At 38.5% G+C, this 22,856-nt stretch overlaps 1 protein-coding gene across 1 annotated transcript; it reads left to right on the forward strand.

Annotated features, from left to right (window-relative positions):
* Window positions 1-11,612: 11,612 nt before the first annotated feature.
* On the forward strand, window positions 11,613-18,967 carry CMKLR2 (chemerin chemokine-like receptor 2). Its single transcript, XM_062498483.1, has 2 exons — window positions 11,613-11,683; window positions 17,905-18,967. Exon 2 carries the CDS (start codon window positions 17,921-17,923, stop codon window positions 18,965-18,967), a length of 1,047 nt encoding a protein of 348 aa, XP_062354467.1. The 5' UTR covers window positions 11,613-11,683; window positions 17,905-17,920.
* The last annotated feature ends 3,889 nt before the right edge of the window (window positions 18,968-22,856 follow it).

Consider the following 22,856-nt stretch of genomic DNA (forward strand, 5'->3'; position numbering starts at 1 on the left):
CAGCTTCCTTGTCTGTTGTGTAATTTATAGGAGTTGAGGAGTTTCAAATATATATACTATTATGTTGGGTCACTGGATATTCTGCAGTCAGTTTAAGGTGGGGTCAAAATGTATTCCCAAGGTAGTTAAGTAAGTGTTATTTTTCTCTGCTCTGGCTGTTCTAAATCATGTAAAAAATTTTTAATGTTCCCACAATAAACCACTTAAGATATTTTCTTACGTCTGTGAAAAACTCAACTCTCTGCGTTACCATGGGGATAATTTAAAGAAAGATTTCTTTATCCTATGGAGGAAGCAAGCAGAAACTTAAACAAGGCAAGTTCTGGGGATTTTTCTCATGGACAAAATTTAATTTTAGGCTAGGAATGCTGGTAAGCAAAAACATTAGCCTTTGGAAAAAACAAAGTCTCTTATAACTTGAAAACACAGAGGTTTTCATAGAAAAAAATTAAAAGGGAGAAAAAGAACTTTTAAACAAAAAACCTTTCATTTGATTTGTGTTTCTTCAGCATTTTACATACTATTACTTTGGGTCAGAGTTTATCCTCTCTCTTTTTCTCATCTATTCTATGTTGTTAGATTGTCTGTGTTTCTAATACTGAAGTAATTGGAATTCAATTTGTGGTTTGCACCCAAGATTCGTGCAATTAGTGTGATTTCCTTTTGCCTAGACTCTCAAGCTGAAATGGAGAAGTGGCTGTTCCCTTCTCCACAAGCTTCCCTTCTCTTCTCTTAAAAGAAGGGAACCTATTTGTCTTGAAAAGACAAGTAGCAACTTAAGTATCCTTTATGCAACATGCTAAATCCAATCTCTATATTCATGTAAATTCCATATTGAAGTTCATGTTAAATGCTGAATTGGGGTAATACAGTCTTCTTAAAAAGTAGATTACAAAGTAAGGAGGATTTTAAATTAACCTTTATGTTTCTTGATAGAGCTTAAGAATCAGAACTAGAATGGACAAATAAATATGGGGGGGGGGGGGGTTAGCTGTCTCTTTGCTCAGACTGATGTCCTATGCCTCATCCCCTGAGCCCACTGCCAATTTACTAGAGATGGGGGTAGTTTTACTTTGATTGAAGGCAATGAAAGAGTTAAGGTTGACTTATACAAGGTTAACCTATATATAAGGTTGACTTATACTTAACTAGCAGAGTGTTTTTCAAAGCCTCTAATAATTTGCTTTGCCTCTATCACAAGTAGCAAGTTTATAGCGATTTATCAGCTCCCAACTCATTAGAGACTGAGAGCTGGGTAGGATTTAGAAGCAAAACTGTTATCAGAGAAGACAAATGCAGAGCAGTAGACAAAAACTTGCACTGGTTCTCCCTGTCTCACATTCATTTCTATGGATAAGTAACTTAAATCCTTGTGGAGTCAAGGTCTTGTGTTTCACAGAACATGTTTACATCCATGAAACAGAAGAAATAGCCTAACAAATGTAGCTCACTATAAAAAACAACTTTAAAAATGCAAGTGAATATGTATTGAAACCACCAAACCAGGAGCATCTCAGAACATGTTCAGGACATCTATAGGTGATTGAGTTTGATTTAGATTTGATTTGCATCAGTTTTGCACTTGCTGTTCAGCAACCATTCCTCATGGCAAGGAACTACTGTTCAATTTAAAACCTGAGCATGTTCATAATTCCTAAGGAATGTCAATGGCTGGTCAAGTATTGTAAAGAGTAACCAGCAGGCTCTACAATTCCAGGTGTGCTCATGTGTTTCTCTTAGTTAAGGTTTTGAGCATTAGTGATGCAAAGCAAAACCTTGCTTCATCACGTGTGAGTCCTGTACAGTCACCCTGACTATTGGCATATATTTGCAGGGAATTGCCCAAATTTTGTATCAACACCCAGTTTTGCTCTGTGTCTTTCACAGGGAAAATGAATCCTTTTAAGTTTCCCTGTCTCCATTTTGTTTGTGTTTAAGACCAGCTGTGTCTCAGTGATCATGGTAGCCAAGAGCAATAGTCTAGTTGTAGAATAGCGAGGACAGAAACTGGTGATTGCTTCCTTCATGCAAATCTGCTTGCTTTATCCATTGTTATGTATCATAATCATCTTCAGCAACTTGGCTGTGTAGCTGACTGCAGAATGTGAAACAGAAGCACCTCTTGGGTCAGGAGTTTTGCCCGTTGTAGCATCATAACATGATCCCATTTGAGCTGTGGACTTGAGGGTTTAATACAAAGACACATGATATAAAAGGTGGAAACTGAATCTTTGCACTTTAAATGGAGAATAAGATCTCTGCTTGTTGTAAGCATAAGTGTAAGCAATTATGCTGTGACTTGCATCCCGAGTGGGTGGAGGCAACTTAAATCCTGAAGAGGTGTGGTTAAAATTCATCCCTGTGCTTTGGGTTTCTTTGAACCTAGCCTGGCTAGGCTTTGGGCAGATTTTGAGACATCTGACTCAATCCAAGGTGCAGTAAATTCTGGCTTCATTCAGACCTGTCTACAGAGGTAACTCTGTAGTTCCAGGTAATTTCTGTGAGGTGAAAAAGAGCTAGTTGGTTAATCCAACCAGTACTGAAGATATGAAAATATTTTGTGAAATATGTGGTGAAACAACTATAGTTTGCATAGCCTTATTTTTGTGTCTCTAATCTCTGTAGATCTCTCTGAAATAATTTTTCCAAACACTGACATTCCTTTCTATGGGAGGGGACAGCACTTTGGCTAAAATGGAAAAATACTGTTGTTGAGTTGGCTGGTTAACTGTTCAATTAATATAATCTTTAGCACTCAATGATGTGTATCATAAGTTTGGTTGTCAAGACACATTCTGAAAACTCCGTGGATTTCAAGTGCTATTTGAGTGGCAGGTATAATCTCATAATATTGACATACAAATATATAGAACTTGAATACCTGTGGTCTGAAAGTTATGTGGAAAATAATTCCTACTTACTTGTGGAAAATGAGAGAAAATGTACATATAAAAGCAAAATCTATGGAGGAAAAAGGGTGTTTCTATTTTTTTCCCAGGTATAATATAAAAATATATGATAATAATTTACATGCATTATATATACATCACACAGTTATATGCTATAATAAACTATTCTCTAATATTCATTATTTCATAGAATGTAACACCCTGCTGACTGTGTTTGCAGGAGTTACATGAAGTGCTGCAGCTTGAACTGGTATGTACATACATTCATATATACATGTATATCAATATATGCTTATATGTTTTGACCTAACTAAAGTAATGAGGAAGGATTTTGCCTTCCGCAGAATTATTGAATTTCTTCAATGTGTTATATGTGAAAATCTTTCAGACCGTTGATATCAGCATAGAAAGAGCTGTGGACCTGCCTAAATGAGTCAAACCTTCCTTCATTGGGTGGTTTATTCAAATGTGTGGCTGGAGAATTTTGTCATAGTTGCTGACTCCGGTCAGTGGGTAGTTAACCATAAATAAACATTACAGCTTCACCTAAAGGACAGGCATGAATAGCCATTAGGTTCACAGGAAGGGAGGAAATTACCCTTTTCCTGATTGTCAGGTATTTAAATGTGGTCTCTCCAGAGTGGATTTTAGTAGATGAGGTATTCAAACAGTGAGGACAAAGGAGCAGTGAAGAATTACTATTCTAAAAAAAAACAACAAAAAAAACCCCAAACCCGAACTGTAAACAACAGTAAGTACTTGCCTTCTTGTGCTGTTCAGCTTAAACTAATCCTGAGAAAAACGAAATATCTTCTGTTTGATCTAATTTGCAAATCCGTGGTTTGTACAATTTAACTGAATTAAGGAACATTGATGGGATGTTGATTAGTGCTGAGATTATCTGCACGTACTAATAGGCAACTTGATAAGATCCAATGGTCCCCACAGTGAGTATAATTGTCAGAACTATCAGGCAATTGTTGGCAATCCAGATAAATCAAAAGTTAGGTTTGGGTTTTTTGTTTTTATTTTTTTATTGCTTTGTAATATGTGCTTTGGTTAATATCAGTAAGCATTTCTGAGAGTTTTCCCCTGTATATTTTTTCCGTACATCCTGTGCTTTTGTTTCATAGGGTTAAAAAGCCCACGAGGAATAAGAAGTGCTTTTAAAATTAACTTGCTTTTCAATAGACCCAGTTAATTCACTGCTGGATGACCCAATGTGTATTATCTGCATGTAAATCCTCTCCTTTGTTCTGTTCCCATCAGGTATAAAGTAGTATTTCCCTGCTGTGCAAGATCCACATGCACTGTATGCTCATAAATGCATGTCCCTTGTCAGAGCTCTCTGGCATATTGCCACACTTAATGTAGAGTAAAAATTCCAGGGCTTTGATAACTTACCCAGTTAAAAAGCACAAATAACACAGCAAAATACAATACAAGTATAACTTCCAGATAGAGAAAGAAGACATGAAAGTATACAAGGTGGGTTTTTTTTTTATTTACCAATTTTCTTCCAAGCATGTAACTTTCACAAAACCATCTGAAAAATCACACTCAAATTATGTCAGTGGTTAATGGGTTGCACAAAAGTGTATATTAAAAAGCCATGTAATTTGTGACTCACCATTCCAATTTCACTGTGTCTCAGCATAGAAAGGACTAAAACAATGAAAGATTTAGAGCCTAATCTTACATTCTTCATGGATTTAAGATTTCCACTGTGGTTAATCAAAACTATATATAACTAAAACACTGTATTTAGATCTAAACAGACAACAAGCAGAACTAAACCTTTCAGCTTGAATGATATTTTATCTGTAAAAAACTGTTTCCTTTTTTTTTTTCTTTTTCTCCCAGGTATATTACTATGCTGGTTATACTGTGCAAGTTGGGTAATTGCTCATCAAAGCAAAAGTCCTTTTCAATGGAAAAGGAGCAAATGTAGGTAGGACAGAAAGGTAGAAAATTGTTTTAAATGCAGTAATCTGCTATTCTTGAAAAAAAATAATCTCATTCCATATGAAAACTTTCCTCTGCAAAATTGCTTCTGGGCCCTTAGCATTTGGTATTTCATATTTGGTGCAGTGGTAAGGCAGGACGAGGGAAACTGCTCATGGGGTTTAGTCCTCCCTTGGTGCTGAAGGATGGAAGAGCTGAGGTATCAACACCAGTATATGTTAGAGTAGTCACAAACCTGTTGTAATTTATGGTGAAGGGAACAGCCCCTTAAGGACAATTTCTCACCACCCCAAACTGCAAGAATCTTTTGCACACTCCAGAATACTCCTGTCACCGAGAAGGTGAAGAGCCTTTGACAAATTGTGCCTGTATGCTGGGGGTTTTATCTTTTATGTGGATCATGTCTGGGGGTTATCTACCTTTTAATTTCCTCTTTTGTCCTGCTGAAATAGTACTGAGCAAACCTTTGAATTAACTGCCTTATGATAACTAGATTTGGCAAAATACCTGGAAAGACACAGACTCATTTGCCATTGCATGCAAAAAATCCCCCAGCATATCTGCTGTTAAACTGTGCCTGTATTTACCCTACCCCAGTATTTACAAAAGAAGATAATTACTGTTAAAAGAGCATTTATTAGTGAAGATTCACCAATCAGTTTCTGGGAGAAAACAGGAAATCTTTAAAATACAAGAAATAAACAAGTGAGGTGCTTTCCTCAGGCAACCCCCTCTGTTTATCCTCATATATTCCCATGTCCATATGGTCCAGGGGATCTGTTCATAATCCCCATCCTCCTTTCATGGAATTAGAAGCTTTCCCGCTAGGTGTACAATGTACATGTAAAACTTTAGTCTACATGTATAATTTTCAGTGTTTAAAGTTATATTAGCAAAACAAAAAGAACTATCATGGAGGGAAGATGAAAAAGACTAGTTTTGCAAGAAGGAGATTTTGGTTCCTGTTAAGAGAATCTGTGGTCTGTGAACCTAAAGAGAGTTGTTTAGGAACTGATAGCCTTGCTAAAATTTCAGATGCTGAAATCCCAGTTTAGCTGATCTCAGTAAGCACTTCACCATTCTGTGGGCTAGGTTTTATTCGGTTTTTTTTTGTTTGTTTGTTTGTTTGTTTGTTGGTTTATTTGTTTTGTTTTGGATTTTTGACGGTTGGTGTGTTGGAGACTTTTCTTTATATTTTTTCGCTAGAATAAATAGATTTGATATGGGAAATTTGGCCTTGACTAGATTCAATCAGTGTTGAACATGTTACATGTTTTGCTATACTTCTTTTACTGCAGAGTATCACTGTTAAATTATTGTTTCAACTGGCAGGGTAGTCTGACAGATGCTTAGCTGATTTTAAATGATAAGATTAGTGTGGTACCATCAGAGTCAGGTAAGCTATGGTAGGTAGATACTAGTGGAATAATATTTCCATTTTACTGACTGAGAAATTGAGTGACGTGGAGATCATTAGGCCTGGCCACAAAACCATCAGGCTCTTTACAGAACTGGGAGTCAGGCCCAGTCACCTGAAATCCAGTTCAAATTCCTGACCAGTGTTACACTATCTGACAGAGAGAGTCACTAATTAGTGTTTTGAGGAGCTTACTTCTCCCTTACAAACAAAAGGAGATTAATCTGCTAATCCGAAATACCAAATGAATGTATCACACTGTACAGTTAAAAATGATGCTTTCAGTGTGACTTATAAAACATCTTTCAGCTCATTCAACATTATTTTCTGTAAACCAGAGTGCTTACAAAGAAATACTGTTCAACCTCTTCTCTGCAGAACAAAAAGCAGCCCACAACTGTAAGGTCTCTTTCCATTCATCAGCCACCACATCTGTTGCTTGCTTGGACACTGACCAAAATGATTCATTCAAATGTCTAACATTTATTTTTGGTGAAATACTGGGATTATACAGCATGGCAATATTTCAAAAATGGGTCTAGAAAACCAAGGGAAGTTGGAAACAACTTCCTCAGCTGAAAACAAACACGCCGTTATATCATTCTGCAGCTTTATTAGAAGGAAGGCAGTAGCCAAGAGAAGCAGCTGGAATCACACTGAAGTGACTCTGAACTCTGCAGATCATTTCACTCTTCCTTCTGCTGCAGAGCTCACATCCCTCATTTACAGTGCCTTTTGTTTCAAAGAGCTAAGCAAGGTAAGTCAAACTCTCTTATATTTAAGATCTTTCTCTCCTTTCCCTTCTAAACAGAGTCTCTACAGCTGCAGCAACACTTGCAGGCAAAGCTTGTAAGGTGGTCTAGCCTATACTGGCTAAAAGAGCTTCTTGGAAGAAAGAATGTGATACTCATTTACTTCAAAGATTACTTTGAACCACCCTAGCACCAGGAAAAGATATGAAAATGTCTGCAAATTTAATTTTTAATTATTTTTGAATATGTTAATACACACTTCAAAGAGTTTTATCCTGTCTGTGAATAGTAAGTGACCTTGACTTAAATCTCTCTCTTCCTTCTGTGTCCCCTCGTGTTGGTTTTAATTTTTTTATTTGCTCAGGGAGAGTATGTCTTCTATACCTATAGCAATTTCCAGCATAATTAGTTAAAAATACATCATTTCTGATCTGAACAGAATCTAGAACAGAAACTGGAAATCATTTCAACTTAAATAGCAGATTAACAAAATACCGCTGAAGAATTACAGTTCTGCAGAATTAAATAGGGTTTCTGTGGTTTCAAATGGAAAGTGTGTTTTCCCTAACGATTGTGGAATAAGGTAGGAAATGGATCTAGCTTTCATTAAGTGTATTGGAAGTGACAATAAGATTTGAAGCCTTGTTTGCTACCACACAATGAAACAGGAATAGATCCCACCTCCTATTCACACATAGTGATAACAGTGTCATTGTCACCTGTTGCCTTTCTAGATGTGATCTTGGAAGCCAAACAATATCCCAGACCTGTTTTTGTGGACTTAGAAAACATGTATACATTGAACACTGTCTGTGAATTAAAACACATTTGCTTTCTATCTGAATAAAAGTGCATCACTGAATAATATAAAATGCTTACTAGTTCATAGCTAAGGAGAAGAGAGTGACTAAGGGTATGTCAAGGTAAAGTAGTTTGTCAGAGCAGATTTGTAGAAACTGATTTCAGGATTAATTTACTAATGATAGGATAGCTGTCTTTCACTATCATAATGTTATTGTTCTGCCTCAGAACTGGGAAATGCAAATATTTTGACAACCCAATTTACTTTTGTTTAATGTCACTGCTACCTCTGGCCAAATTTAAAGCGTTATCAGCAACTTGTGCCAGGCAGACAGGATAGAGGTCCTGTCAAATTTACTTCAATCCTAGGGATTTTTTTATGTGCCATGAGTGACACCAGAGCCCACTTGTGTTGAACTGAGAAAATCTTTGATTGTGGCACAGTGGAAGTTATTTGACTCTGGAGAAAGACTTTATGGTTTGAATTCTCTAATTACCTTTGTGGAAAAGGATCATAAGTCAGGGAAGCTCTGTCTAAGGATTCCTAGGCCCGATCTGATTACATATTTTAACTGCATGGGTGAGGGCAGAGGAAAAGTGTTGATCAAAATAATGCAATTTCTATGTACTGTAGATTACATATTCTTTCTTTCAATTTTAAGAATTTCTTTTTCTGCTGACAACCAAATGAGCTACTTCTGAAATGCTTTTTTATTTCTGATAGATTGATTCAAGAGGAAAATTTGTATCTGTTCCCTAATAAAGCCAGTTGCCATAAAGAATTTTCTTCTCCTTGTGTTTTTCAGCAGACACTTGAAGTTTGTGATCTGTTATTCTATATTAATTTTTTACTAATAATTCTGCTATTCCAAGCACTAAGCAACAGCTAGGTTTCCAGGGGATTATAATCTATTGAATGGTCTTATTATTCGCTTATTTACTTATTTTATCTTATGGAATGTGCCAGCAGTTCAGCTGTCTCTCTTACTGTGCTGGCTGGTTGTCTGGCTAATTTGCACTCATTATTTCTGATCATGGTTCAATTTGTGTTCATTCAGTCTGGAGCTAGCAGTTTCACAACAGTGCTGGGCTCTGTTGTGGCTGGCTTTGCACGTGAGAGCTGGATGTGAGCAGCAGTTTCTCGTGGCTTGGTAGATGAAGAAAGGGATTGCTGTGACTGGGGTAGGCAGTGTCCAAGAGACATTGCTTCTGGAAGGGGAGATGCCATTATGTGCAGATGAACTCTCTCACCATTGCTTTTACCTTTACAGTGTGCTTGTGGCTCCTGAGACAAAGAAAAAAAAAATTGTGTGTCCTCAAATGTGTCATATAGTATCCAGGGGAGCTCAGCTACTTCTGTACTCTTTATATCTTCAATGTGTTCCAGAGGTTGAGGACATTAAAGTAGGAGCAAAAATCTGCATATTAGCTCATGGTTGCTTTTTTCCAAAAGGAATTTCTGCTGCTGGCTCGTTGCAGCTCTGCTATACCTGTCCCACCATGTTGCTGCAATTCTTCAGATGAACTGAACAGACCTACTGCAGATACAATAATTTTTCATTACTGAGCTCAGAGGGAAGCTAACAAAACCCATTGCTGAGAGTCAGATTTGCTTGCAAGGGTTATCTGTGAAGGCCAGTGCTGTAGAATTCTCCAGTTCTTGCCAGGGATATTAGCTAGCAAAAACTTTGTAGCATTCTACTACTTCTCTTCCCCTACCCAGGCTCTCTTGTCCCTTTTCCTTGAAGGATGTATTTCAAGAATCAAAAGGCACAGGTATGAAGAACCAGCATCTTTTCCCTCTATCCACTGAAGATATTTGCCTCTTTATTCTTTTGGCAAGTTATTCTGCTTCCAACTTTACCTTCAATTTACTGTTTGGCTTTGGGCAAGATATGTGTCTTCCCTTCCCTACTCTTCTTGTATGTGTTTATTCTGTTTAATTATAAACAAAGCAGGAATTGTCTTTCATTATGTGCTTATAGTGTCTAGATCCAGTGAGGCTTTGATTTCAGGGACTAGGGCCTTTGGGTATTTTCCCAACATAAATTACTTGCTTCTTTCAGCAAGTGTGAGCCTGACACACAAGTTTTATTCTCTTCTGAGGCCTTCTAGAGGAGAGACAGAGTGATATGTGGTAAGTCCTGTGTAGTCCATGTAATTCCACTCTCTAGGCTCCCATCTCTTCTTTCTAGTGATGCCCTTTTAATGAGCTTCATTTCAATTAGATATTTTGGAAATGTTAAGTCATTGCCCATTTAAGGAACCTGGGTAATATTAACTCAGGGTGTTGCACCATAATCTGGCAGAGTCAAGTGAGAAGAGATTTGTAAAGGTAATATGGGAAGTCTGTAAAAGCAGTATTTCCAAGCTCCTAATTTAACACCTTAATCATAGATGCCATCTATTCCTATCAGTGCTGGGGAGTGTTCCCAATGTCACGTTAGGGAAATAGATAAATATCCAGTCCTGAAACTGTGTTTAACAATATCAATTTTTCAGTTTTTCAGGAATGAAGCCAGTACTTATTACAGACTTGGTCTTAAAGGAAAAAAAAAAAAAACAACAACCAAACAAATAGTTGGGTTTTTATGAGTAGGAAATTAGTATAAAACTGATACACAAGTAGACACACTTAATCTACTGTACACAGTGATCCTAGTACATTAACTGTGAGGACATAATAAAGTATGTTATCCAAAACATTCCAGCTGATATGTACTAGCATTGCACTGGAATTGGATGTTTTGATATACCCATGCAAGAGTATGTGACAAGAGTAATACAAGCAAAGGAATATTACATTTATGCTAGAAGAAACTGTTGAGTTATATAAATGTGGGGTAGAATAGACCTAGGGAAACAGAGATCAATTTAGAGGTCAGTACACAACCAAGCATACTGTAATAAGTGACTAGGAAATTAATCTGTGAAATTGATTCAGGTACAAGAAGGCATATTAGAGGAATGAGTTGTGGTGCTAGTTTCCTCTGAGGTTGTTTTTTAACTCTTCTTGTTAAAAGGACTGTAATTACAGCAGATTGTAACCTACTTTTCTGTTATTCGATAGATATTTTGTATCTTGCTGGAGAGAGTGTTTGGATTGTTTTGGTAATGACCTGTTGTTACCCTGCAATACCTTTCAGATGGCTGCTATCTAACATATGTTTGATTGGCCTAATTAGTCTGCCCAGTCAACTGCAGAAAAAAAAAAATCTGCATTTACTCTGTATCCTCTACTCTCACTTCATTATTTTTTTTTTTGTTAGGAGGGAATTGTGGTTAAAGCATGTGTTTGTTGAAACAGTACCACCATTTAAAAAAACATGCTCAGAGCTGCATGATCATGTAATGATCACATGAATGCTAGTCAAAATATTCTCTCATCACAAATACATGAAACAGTTGCAAAGTAAAAATTCTGAGTAATTTTTGCACCAAAACCTTAAAAAGCCATAATTAATTAGAAACACAAGGGTTCGTTATCCCATCAATCCAGTCACTGCAAAGGTGAGGCACTTAAATGTTTTTAATCAGATATCTGTTGCTCTAGGTATGTAGTTATTATGGTGGCTTATATCCAAAGGAAATGCTGCTGGTGTTTGAGGGGGAATAGAAAACACGTGAAGCTTCCATGGGACAATTGATTGGTGTGCTAGCTCACAGCCAGTGGGACACAAGGTGTACCATGTACAGCTGTTAGCTGTGCCTCACAGCTCGGAGGGATGTCCTGGGACTGATGGGACACACCAGTAGGGATGCAAGAAGATGGTGGAAATCCAGGTTGCCTTTCTCCTCCGTGCAGAGAAAACAGACCAGGAGCAGTAAGGGCTGCTCAGGTAAGTGCTGTCTTTGTCCACCCCAGTGAGCATGATGGAACAGAAGGGAGCCTCCCTTCAGGAAGGGAAAGGTCTCCCAGAGGTGTAGCTGTGGTTTCTTCACCATGAGAGAAGGGACAGTGCTAAGTTTAAGAAAGGAGGATAGGGCTGTGGCTGAACCACTAGGCAGTGACTCCAGATTTAGCACTTGGTTTGATCAGAGACTTCCTGTAGGTCATTCTCAGCATTCTCCAGTAAACCAGAGTGATGACACTTCTCACTTGAACCTCATTTCAGTAAGGGTTGTGGATACTGAAGCATTATGACTGGTTATGTAAATATTTTGGCAGTGCTGACACATACAATACATTAGGCAATTTTTAAATCCCAAGTGTCACCGTTTAGCTAAATGTCTGTATATTTCAGTAAGAATATCAGATTTTTTTCTTCTATAAAATGGCACTACTTTTAAGTTTCACAGATATGACCAGTAATTTTCCTGACTCTCATGTATGATTTTTGTGGTTACATGAGGTGCAGTGGCTACAGCAACTCCTTACATTCCAAAGAAATATTAAAAATTATATTCTTACTTTTAGCTGTACTAAGAGAAGAGAATAAGAGCAAAAACAAGTGTTAACTATGGAGTTATCAAGTGCCCTCCCCTTCGCCAGTGCACGCCCTGGGGGTGTCTGGGTTTCTTTGTCATTTTTGGGAGTGGAAGACTTGGGATCATCATGAAATTAAATCCGTTCCTATGATACACAGAAGCTGGTTGCAGACATTTATCATGTCCCTGACTGTGGAAATGGTACACTGCTCAAATGCAGCCCTTGTCTGGAAGATAGTTTTTATTCAGGCCAGAACTACTGTGATACTTTTCCTACAACAGCAGCCTTGTTTAGATATAAAGTAGGATTTTACATTTTTAGTTTAACATTTCTGTGTCGGCAAAACTGCCGGTCTGAAATTGTAGATTTACCAGTATTAACTGTGCTGTATGTATTTGTTAGTCCTCTGACACTCACTTTGTGTGAAATGTTATCAGGCTATTATCTGGCCAAAGGACTTCAATACCATGGATAAGTTGGTGTGTTATGACTAACAGGGTTGTGTTTGGCCTTGCTTGAAGAAAGTTAGTTTTGGCCTAAGTTCTAGGATGTGTCTAGCTAGTACATTGGAAATGCATTTCTGACAGTGCTTCACTGAGAGATATAATGGAGAATGATTGTTATTTGAATTCCTTTCTTATCTGCTAGAACAAATACATCTATATTGTGGCTCGAAAACATTTCCAGTCACATGTTGTATCTGTTGTGACCCGTTCTAGTTACTGAGTTCAGGATGACTTATGAAGTAATTGGGTTACCATGCATCTAATCACCATTAAAAGCATAGCCAAAAGACAATTGTGTACGTGTCTGTGAAAGAGAAAACATAGACTAAAACAAGCCTTGGTTCTGCCTTTGTGTATGCCAGCTTAAAATGGTCCTTACCTAGAAGCTTTGTCTGCAGAGCCAATTTTAGGCTAAATTTGTATGATTTAATTTTGTGGTAAGATTTAATTTTGTAGTATGAGTGTATCAGGCACCTCCTCCTATAGGAATGTTTCTGCATAGAGGCAACTGGTTACCTTGGCTTTGTCCTTTTGAGAGAGAAGTAGGAGTCTATGACAGTCTGTAATTTCATCAGTATTCCCTGTATGTTTTCACATCTATCCTATGTCTTTGTAAAATCCATGCCAGAAATACACGTGTGCCTCTAATGAATTTGCTCAGCCTTCTGAGTTTCAAACTTCACAGATAAATTACCAGGTGAATTTCATATTTATGTTTTAGAAGTTAGATGAATTCAAAATTTGTCGCCTCAAAAGTTCCAAGAAAAAATTATGAGTGCCTTCAACTGAATTCGATAGCTGGGTAAACTTGCTGATACAGAGTATGACAAGCAGGCTTTAGGTGACCTTTGGTGAAACTTGTTCTCCAAGTTTTGGCTCTTGCTAATGACAGAAGTTGAAGTGATGCAATCAAATAAGCTTTCCTTTAGCCACAGATAATACACATGGAATGTGATGTGCTCACAGTTGGTCAAAAAGACATTGGTAGGAGGGTTTGTGTAATATCTTCCCTCTATGAACTGAACTGTTGAGACAGCCAGCCTCCAAAACATAATTTTCCTAGTAAGTCAGGACCCACTACTGTGACCTCTGAAACCAATTTAGCTGACCAGAGGCTCTAGCACTGTTTGTCACACTGAAAAAATAGATTTGGGGATTACCACTCAAATATTTATGTTAACTTTTAACTAACATAGACAATGAATAAACACTTCCTTTTCACACTTCTGTAAAATTCAAAAGTAATGAGGACCAAATGTGTGAGAGAGGGGTTGTGTGGGCTGAGCCTGCATCCGGTAAAGACTTCCAGTGTAATTCAGTTAGGTCCTAACTTGTGTGGTGCCCGGGGAACTTTGAACCCCCAGGAGGACTTTGCTTCAAGCAGAGTGGACAGAAATTGCAACTTTTTTGTTTGCTTTTTTCTATTTTAGACTGAAAGCCCAATGTAATTTAATTCCAAAGCTGTTCTGCTGACCTCGGGGCTGAGGTGTGGAGGGGTCAAACAACTTCCCCTGGTCAAACAGGATACATGTGGCATAGCCATGAATAGATTCCAAAGTACTGCTCCCATGTCATAACTGTAAGGCCATTCTTACTGTAACAAGACCTTCTCTATTTTAGGCAGATTGAAGCATTTGTCCAAGTTGTCATTATGGCTTAGCCATAATAGTGGTAGAGGACACCCACTCTAGGTACTTTTAGTAGAAAGCTGTGAATATGTCAACTGAGATCCAAGTCTGTAATTCCCTGCTGAAATTCAGAGAAAGACTGTTCATGCAACATGTGGTGAAGTCTCTTCTCAGCAGTTCTGCAGCTTTGTATTTTAGAAATATATCCTGATGATCTGTATTTCTTGGTAATTCTGCTTTCTGTCCTGAGATCTAAGAGTGCCGAGAGCCATTCTGTTATATCCCTATAAAGTCATTTAGAAATTTAATTAACTCCTGTTTTATGGAAGAGGACAGGAAATTAAACCTCCTGGTCAACTATTTTCATAATTAAGCAGCTGAATCAAGGAGGCTCACTTTTCAAAACTGCTTGTGGCTCAGCAAACAGGAACGGACCCGTCAAACAACTGCTGAGCATACACTTTACACAGGGTATTTACTATTTAAAACAAAATCTTACTAAAAAGGAGCGGATGAAATCTAAACTTGGTTATATTAATCCATACGAAATAGAACACTGTTCTGTAACCTGTGGCTGCTCCCAAGGCTTATTGGCAGGCCTCTAACCACACTTTCCTGTTTATTGAGAAATGTTTTCCATGCACTGGCTCCCCAGACCGGCAGACACTGAGCCAGTGAACTGCACCAAACCTCCCTTGCCCTTTCTAGCAGTTGCCTCAAAGCCAAGCAGAAACTGCTATCTGAAAGTATTGTTTTCTCTACTGAGCCTCAGTTTGCAAACACATTCATGAGAATTTTCCAGCTTGGAAAGCAAGCCATTTGTCAAATATCATACAAGAAATTAGTGACGGAATAAGGAATACAATTAGATTTCTTCGCAAGACCTACAGCTGAACTGCAAGACAGTTTTGACCCTGGAAATTTATTAATTTCAGAATCATGTATTAAGAGATCATGTTTCTCAGGACCACAGAGAAACATCCCTGCTGAATTATGGTTAATGGGAAAAAATCTGTGTCCTGGCTGATGTAAACCAGTATAACTCCACTGACAATCACCTGCTGCTTATCTTTTTCAGGACAGGGCATAACACCACGAGTCCTGCTATAGAAGTGCTTCATACATGTCAATGGCAGAAAGAAAAGCTTCTGGGTTTGCAAATGTAATTGACAGTCTTTGCTAAGCCCTAGCCATAGAGTCTAATTTCAGCATCTGTATGCTGGGAGCAGTGGTAAACAATATTCCTTCTGCTTTTTCACTCCTGCTGCTAAAAAGTTCCTGCATTGAAGACTAGAGTTAGAGATGAGGAGAAATATAAGCCTGGAAAAATAATTGCATTCTAAAGGTGTGCTCTTTCACTGGAGTTTTAAACTCCAGGAGGCTTGGGAAATATTTGGTATTTATTTGAGTATGTGCTTTCTCTCCTGCGATACATCATCTTTAAAATGCTAAATATAAAATTAACATTGTTGGGCAGCAGGCAAATGTTTAGCGTTGTCATAATGGTTGGAATTTTCTTTTTGTTCAGTTGCATAAATTTGATTTGAAGGTACAGTTTATTTGTGAAGGCAAACCCACTTAAAAATCCGGTTATTAACCTGACCGTCCTCTGGAACTGTCCAAATATAATGTTCCAGATGTTAGTGGTACTGCTCCATGTTTATACTTTTCTCTCAGCAGCTGTTAAGCTGTTTGAAAAAATTACTCAGATGGGTGGTAGTGGTATTTGATGCAGAATCCACTCCCAGGGGGCATGTAATTACATAAATGCAGCCCAATAAGTATCACTTATCAGGACAGCAAACCAAATAACATTCTTTCAGCCTGATGTAAATCACAAATGCTATCATAACCTCTTGACAGAACAGGCTGTGCTGACTCTTACTACATATTTTTTTAATCAAGAGATATAAAATTACACAACCTTTTTTTCCCTTCCCTGTCTATCCATCTACAAATGAGAAGTCTAATCCTGCTTATGCGTGTGCACATGCGTAGCTTCACTGCTGTGAGTAATCCTTTCAGACTGAGTGAACTACTTTTTGGAGGAAAGGTGAGTACATGAGTACGAGTTTGCAGATGTGGTTCTGCAGGCAGCGTGCTCTGGAGACCCCTCTCCTGTTGTCCTTAGCGTGCTGTAATTAATTAATGGAATCACAGGAATGCAGGGCTGAGTTCCAAAAGCGCAAGCTGAATTTTGGTTTCGGGATGGAGATAGCACTCACAAATTTAGAGGTAAGATAAATCATAGGACAGCTAATTGACTGCTCTCAGGCACAGGTCTTCAGTGCAACTCAGTCCAGCCAAACAATTCAGCTTTAAATGATGACAGAGCTTCTCAGAGTAATTGCTTTGATCATTGCAGAGACTTTTGTCTGATTGTGGCCACCTGTGATGTGCTGCAGCTTTGTCTAAGCTGCAAACTAAACACTGTGAAATTACTTCTGACTGCTTTTCTTTCTGTTGTTCAAATTCTGTTTCCTGTCTGTTTTCCTACTAATTTATTTTTTCCTCTCAGTTTTGGTTTATATTCTGCTTTCCCCTCCCCCTCACCTTCCCTCCCACCCACAGAAAGAATTTCTATGTGAAAAATCATGTTGAACTTGCAAGTTCCAGAAGCTTTTGCAAGAGAAGAAAACTGAGGAAGTTCTGTAATTCTGTCTTAAAAAAAAAGAAAAAGAAAAAAGACACTAATATTTTCATTTATAGCTCTTACAGTGTGTTTTTTGTTCATGGGAAGTTTTATTTCCTTTCACCTGTTTCTCAGCTCACTAGTGGAAGGACACCACAATGTGTATTGTCCCCACAGTATGTTCTATATATTTCCTTCTCTATATTCTTTGCAGTGTTAAGGGAATTCAATATGTTAAATGGGCCTGAAAATCATCATTTCTTGATACAAAGACATACATGGAAGAAATTAATAAGCCCATGAACTTTTAGTTGCTGGAAAAAATCGCTGTCTGTCATTTTGTGAACTGTAATTTGAGGCAGAGGTGGTGGGTGAAATTTTATAAAAGATGGCTTCCTGGCATTTTAAGTGAATTTTTTTTCCTACATAGATGTCTAATGCTCCTCTGATTTCAGACAGATGTAATCCATAAAACTTGCTTCATGTAGGAATAGAGCAGGAAAGTATGAAACCTGACCAGAAAACAATAGCACAATAATAATTCAGTAAAACTTTGCATCTGGTCTCCTAGAAATTTATCAGTGATACTGTGCTCAGTGCTGTCTGTTAAGAAATTAATGTAAGGAAAACGGTTCTTGAAGATTACAAGTTCTGTTTTGATGTAAGCATTTCTTGAAATGCTTGTGACCAAATGTCTTCAGGAGTTTTGTGCCAGCAACTGATAGATAAAAAGTGTCAGATATGCCAGACTAAGGGAATGCTTTTGGTTTATGACCAAGAACTTGAAAGAATTGCAGTTTAGTATTTACAGTGCAGTAAAACATTTCTCCTTTGACTATTTCATTTCTTTTCTTTTCTTCCCCAGAAAGCCACCCTGCAACATGACATTTGAAGATTTTGAGAACTACTCTTATTTCTACGATCTGTCCGAGGAAGATGAGACGCCCCAGTCCTCCCTCAGCATTGCCCATATTATTTCCCTTTTCTTTTACAGTGTGGCATTTCTGCTGGGAGTGCCAGGTAATGCCATTGTCATCTGGTTTATGGGCTTTAAGTGGGATAAATCTGTTTCCACACTCTGGTTCCTGAACCTGGCCATTGCGGATTTCATTTTTGTTCTCTTCCTGCCCCTCTATATTACATACGTGGCACTGGGCTTCCACTGGCCTTTTGGGAAGTGGCTCTGCAAAATGAACTCATTCATTGCACTACTCAATATGTTTGCCAGTGTTTTCTTCTTGACGTTCATCAGCCTTGACCGCTACATCCGCCTCGTCCACCCAGTCTTTTCCTACAAGTACAGGACTGTAAAGAACACTCTCCTTCTGAGTGGGGTCATTTGGATGTCAGCTGCAATTATTGGTGGCCCTGCCTTATACTTTAGAGACACAGCTACGGTTCTCAACAATGTCACCATTTGCTACAACAACTTCCACGTGCATGACAGAGATCTTATTTTGCTGACACATCACATTCTCATTTGGGTGAGACTTGCATTTGGTTACCTCTTTCCTTTGGTGACCATGGTTATTTGCTACTCGCTGCTGATTGTCAAAGTGAAGAGGAGAACTGTATTGACTTCTAGCAGGCTTTTCTGGACCATCACTGCTGTAGTTGTAGCTTTTTTTGTCTGCTGGACACCATACCATATATTCAGCATTGTGGAGCTGTCTGCTCACCATGACGAAAACTTGCATGACTTACTACAGGATGGCATTCCCCTCTCCACTGGCCTCGGTTTCATCAACAGTTGCCTCAACCCAATCCTCTACGTTCTGATCAGCAAGAAGTTCCAAGCCCAGGTCAAGAGCACCGTGTCAGAGGTGCTGAAGCTGGCCCTGTGGGAGGTGAGCCGCTCGGGAACGGTCAGCGAGCAGCTCTGGAGCTCAGACAACGCGCCCGTGCCCTGCTGCGAAACCGCCCAGTGACTGCTCCTGTCACCACGGGAGCTGACAGGACATTTGGAGGTGTTCTTGACTTCACACCTGCCAGTCAGATGCGCATCTGTGCGTATACAGGTTTCTGTAAACAGCTCGCTTGACTGCACTTGCTGCTTTAATTGGAAGGTTTTTAAGGGACGCGTGACGTGGATGTACATGCAATGCACATACAGCCTGAAGTGAAAGCTGTCAGCATAGGTGGAATTACTCCAGCTGGGCTTTTGATGAGGAATGGTGTTCTAATCCTGTTGGCTTGCTGTGGTTCCATACCTCATTCATACCAAAAGAACACATAATAAAAATATTCCTCTTTGCCATTGCTGATACCACTCTTAATTGAGGCATTCTCATCCGAGAGACTGTGGCTGTACATCACTGGGTCATGGGACTCCTGTTTGCCTACTGCTGCCCCGAGGAGGAATTCCCTGGCTACATCACACCTTAATGAAGCTATCAGTGGCTCCACTCTGCAGCTGGGGAAGAATTCCAAGATGGACAACACTGAATTGCTGCCTTCTATTGTCGAAAAAGAAAAATATGGGAATAAAACCTGTCTTCTCCCAGTGCTCTTTAACTTATACTCAAAACTAAGACAGGAGACCCTGTGTTTTCTGGTCACTTATTGTATTTTTAGCACCAACTGACTGCAAAATACTGAGCAGGTGTTTCATATAGATATTGGGCTCATTCAAAATGTGCAAGGAATTAGTGAAAAATATTTCTTACAGCTTCTGTGCCACACTTCTTTTTGTATCTTTAAAATTTTATTCCTACAGAGGTTTACAACTATTGATTGCTTTTTATTACTCTTTCAAGCAAAGGTAAAGAAATAATATAACATTTTGTTTAGCTTAATGTCAAGCTTAAAAAAATAAATGGGTGGAGTGAATTCATCAGTATTCTGTTACAAGTCTGTAGCCAAATTTGGACTTCTTTTCCAAATAAGAGACAAGACAGTTCATCCAGGAAATGGAGTCCACTCCCATTAGAAAGATGAAGTAGTTCCAGTTATGCTGTATTCTGTTCCAACTTGTTGCTTGCTGTGGAATCACACATGCACCAATGCAAATATATATGTGCTATGTGGAGTGAACCAATTTCTGATGCAATACCACTTAATTAAAAAGTTGAATGTGGGACAAAACTTCACTGAAAGTAAAAGCATAGAGCTTTAGGTAAATTTGAACTGGTTTTTCCTAGTTATTGGCCTAGGCATATAGGATACTGTCTTTCAGATAATTTAACTAGTATATATGGCCTGCCAACACATTAGTAGCATTTATGCTGTAATTGAGGCCTTGTATGTAAATATATTTGCTTTTGTATTAAATATTTATGTATGCATGAGCACATCTCATACTGGTAGCTGCACAAATAAAAACAGCCTGACTGTGGTCTGTAACTACTTCTTTGGGCTCTGGTTTCAGAGTGTGAGAGAGTCAGGCAGGATCAGTGGAATTTCAGTGTATTTCCCTTTGGGCTGGAAAGTTGGTAAGCAGCATTCTTCCTTTGAGTCATTTGCTGCCTGGTACATAGTTGCTCATCATAATATTTTGGCACTGTGCTGCTGTATGTGCCTAAATCAAACATTTTGCAATTTTTCTTCACATGTTCCCTGACATCTTTTTAAGAATTATGTACTCTCCTGGCTGTAGTCCAAGTGAGGTAATAAAATTTTGTTGTTTCCAAAGAGCATGTTCATTTGCTTTTCTTAGCAGCAGTGTGTGGTGACTGGCTTTTCTTATAACACCTCCTTCCCAAAGATTTTGGAAGGTGAAATGAAACCTTGGCCCTTTCTACTATGGGATTTTAAGGTTCATGTCAGCTTTCTTTAGCTGTGTGCACACAAATGTTCCTATGTATAGCACAGAGGCTGATTTTCAAATGGGGGAGCATCTATGTCCCTTTTGCACAAAGGATCAGAAAGCATGGCCTGAAGCAGCCAGAAGACAGAGAGGATAGAAGTGAATAAGGATAAAATCAGCCTTGATCTATGGCAGTAAGTGGATTAACAACAGTGCAATGTAACTGCTACTGTTCACCTCCAAATCAGTTACAGAATTATCTAAATAATTTCTTCAAGACTAATGCAAGATATCTAAACAAAACTGATAATGTTCTATGTTTCTGTTTCCAAAGAATCTTCAAAACAATACTAACAATTCTATGCTGCTTGGATTGTGGAACACTCATTCGATTCACTGCAGTGAAAAAAGGGGCCAGATAAAGGAAAGGAATCTGTGTCATCATGCAAAGAGACACTACAGAAATAGCTATGGACACAATCCATAATGGGCAGATTTTAGTTACTCTAATATTCTTCCTGGACAGTTTGTGTTTCTGAAGGTTTTTATGGGGATTAGTTTTTTTTAAAAACTGTTTTCCCAGTATTCCCATATAGAACAGATTGAAGTGATGGAATTTTCTACTGATCATTGTTACGGGGGGCACTCGGGATGCTTGCCTCATTTATTCCAGCATGAATTTTTCACAAGCACTACACAATAACATACCAGCACATACCCAAACACTACCCAAAAGCACCTAACACATATTTGTGTGGATTGAGTAGAATACTCTTGCCTGCATACCTACCTATTTTTTCACTGCAAACACTGTGCTCTCTAGGTTTTTTTTGTTTTGTTTTTTTTTCTATGCAACTTTCTTTTTATTATGAGGAAAACGAAAAAGCCCTGCCAAAACCCAACACACCAGAAATCTCAAGAACCAAAGAGCTAGTAAGTGCATGCTTAGCATAAATACAACACACACAAATCCAGTCCGGTAGGTCACATGAATGACTCAGTGGTGTATTCTAACAAAATTACCATTGTAAATCAAAGCATTTTATCCACTTAGCACTTTAATTTGAAAGCCAAGAAAAGAGTACCAAGATAAGCAGCACATTGAGCGGGAGGTCAGAAACAGCGATGGCCAAGATAATAAAGTCTCTATTTTTGAGGCTTAATTTTTAATAATTTGTTTTTCTGATATGCTATTTGCCAATTTATTGCTTTTAACAGCACCATGACAGAATTGGTAAAACTCAGCTACATCATTTTAGCAGAAACAGCAGCTAGAGAATTGCTACAGAAAGGGAACTGTTCAGAAGTTAGGTTTATGGGAGGTGATAAGTGAGCGTGTAACAATACTCACTTTCAAATCTTTAACCGTGCTTTAAGCCTCTAGCAGGCAGATTTTTTTCTAAGATAAATTATAAACAAAGCTCTTAAGATAATCTGAAGTTGGCAGACCTTTAAACAAGGTCTGTTGAAAGAGGACGTGCTGTGCCAGGTAACCACACAGATGCTCTGTGAAAAAAAAAACAAAGAATTACTTAAGCTGCCGAGACTTTGACACTGAGCATCTGCATCTCAAAGTGACCAACGCAGCACATAAAAGAATTCCACTTCATGGTCACAATAAATCCTACCAGCCCAATGCAAGGCCTAGAATTATGAATTTGTTTAGGAGCTTCACGGCTTTGACAGCTTCCACATTTGTGTCATTGCTGTAGACAGCTTTTGAGATTTATTCCTGATCGCCCTCCAGAGGCACCGCCCGCACCCCGCAGGGAGGCGCTTCCCCAGCTTCAAACATCACTTGCTCTCTCTATTCATTGACACACTGAACTCGACGTTTCATCGCAAAAGTTTCCAAGCCTCAGAAGAAAAAAAAAAAAAACAAAAAAACAAAAAACATTCCAAATCCTAGAACAGGCGAGAAGGTATGAGGGTAGTCTCAGGCCTTATCTCAAGTCACTTTGAACTTGGCTTTGTTTCCCTCTCGCAGTGGAGTTTTAGCTCTCAACAAAAGCAGTGGTGTATTCGGTTAGCCACCACCCTTCCTAAACAAAAGGAATTTATACTACTGTTTA

The sequence above is a fragment of the Cinclus cinclus genome, chromosome 9 (assembly GCF_963662255.1).
Source record: "Cinclus cinclus chromosome 9, bCinCin1.1, whole genome shotgun sequence".
Classification (NCBI taxonomy): domain Eukaryota; kingdom Metazoa; phylum Chordata; class Aves; order Passeriformes; family Cinclidae; genus Cinclus; species Cinclus cinclus.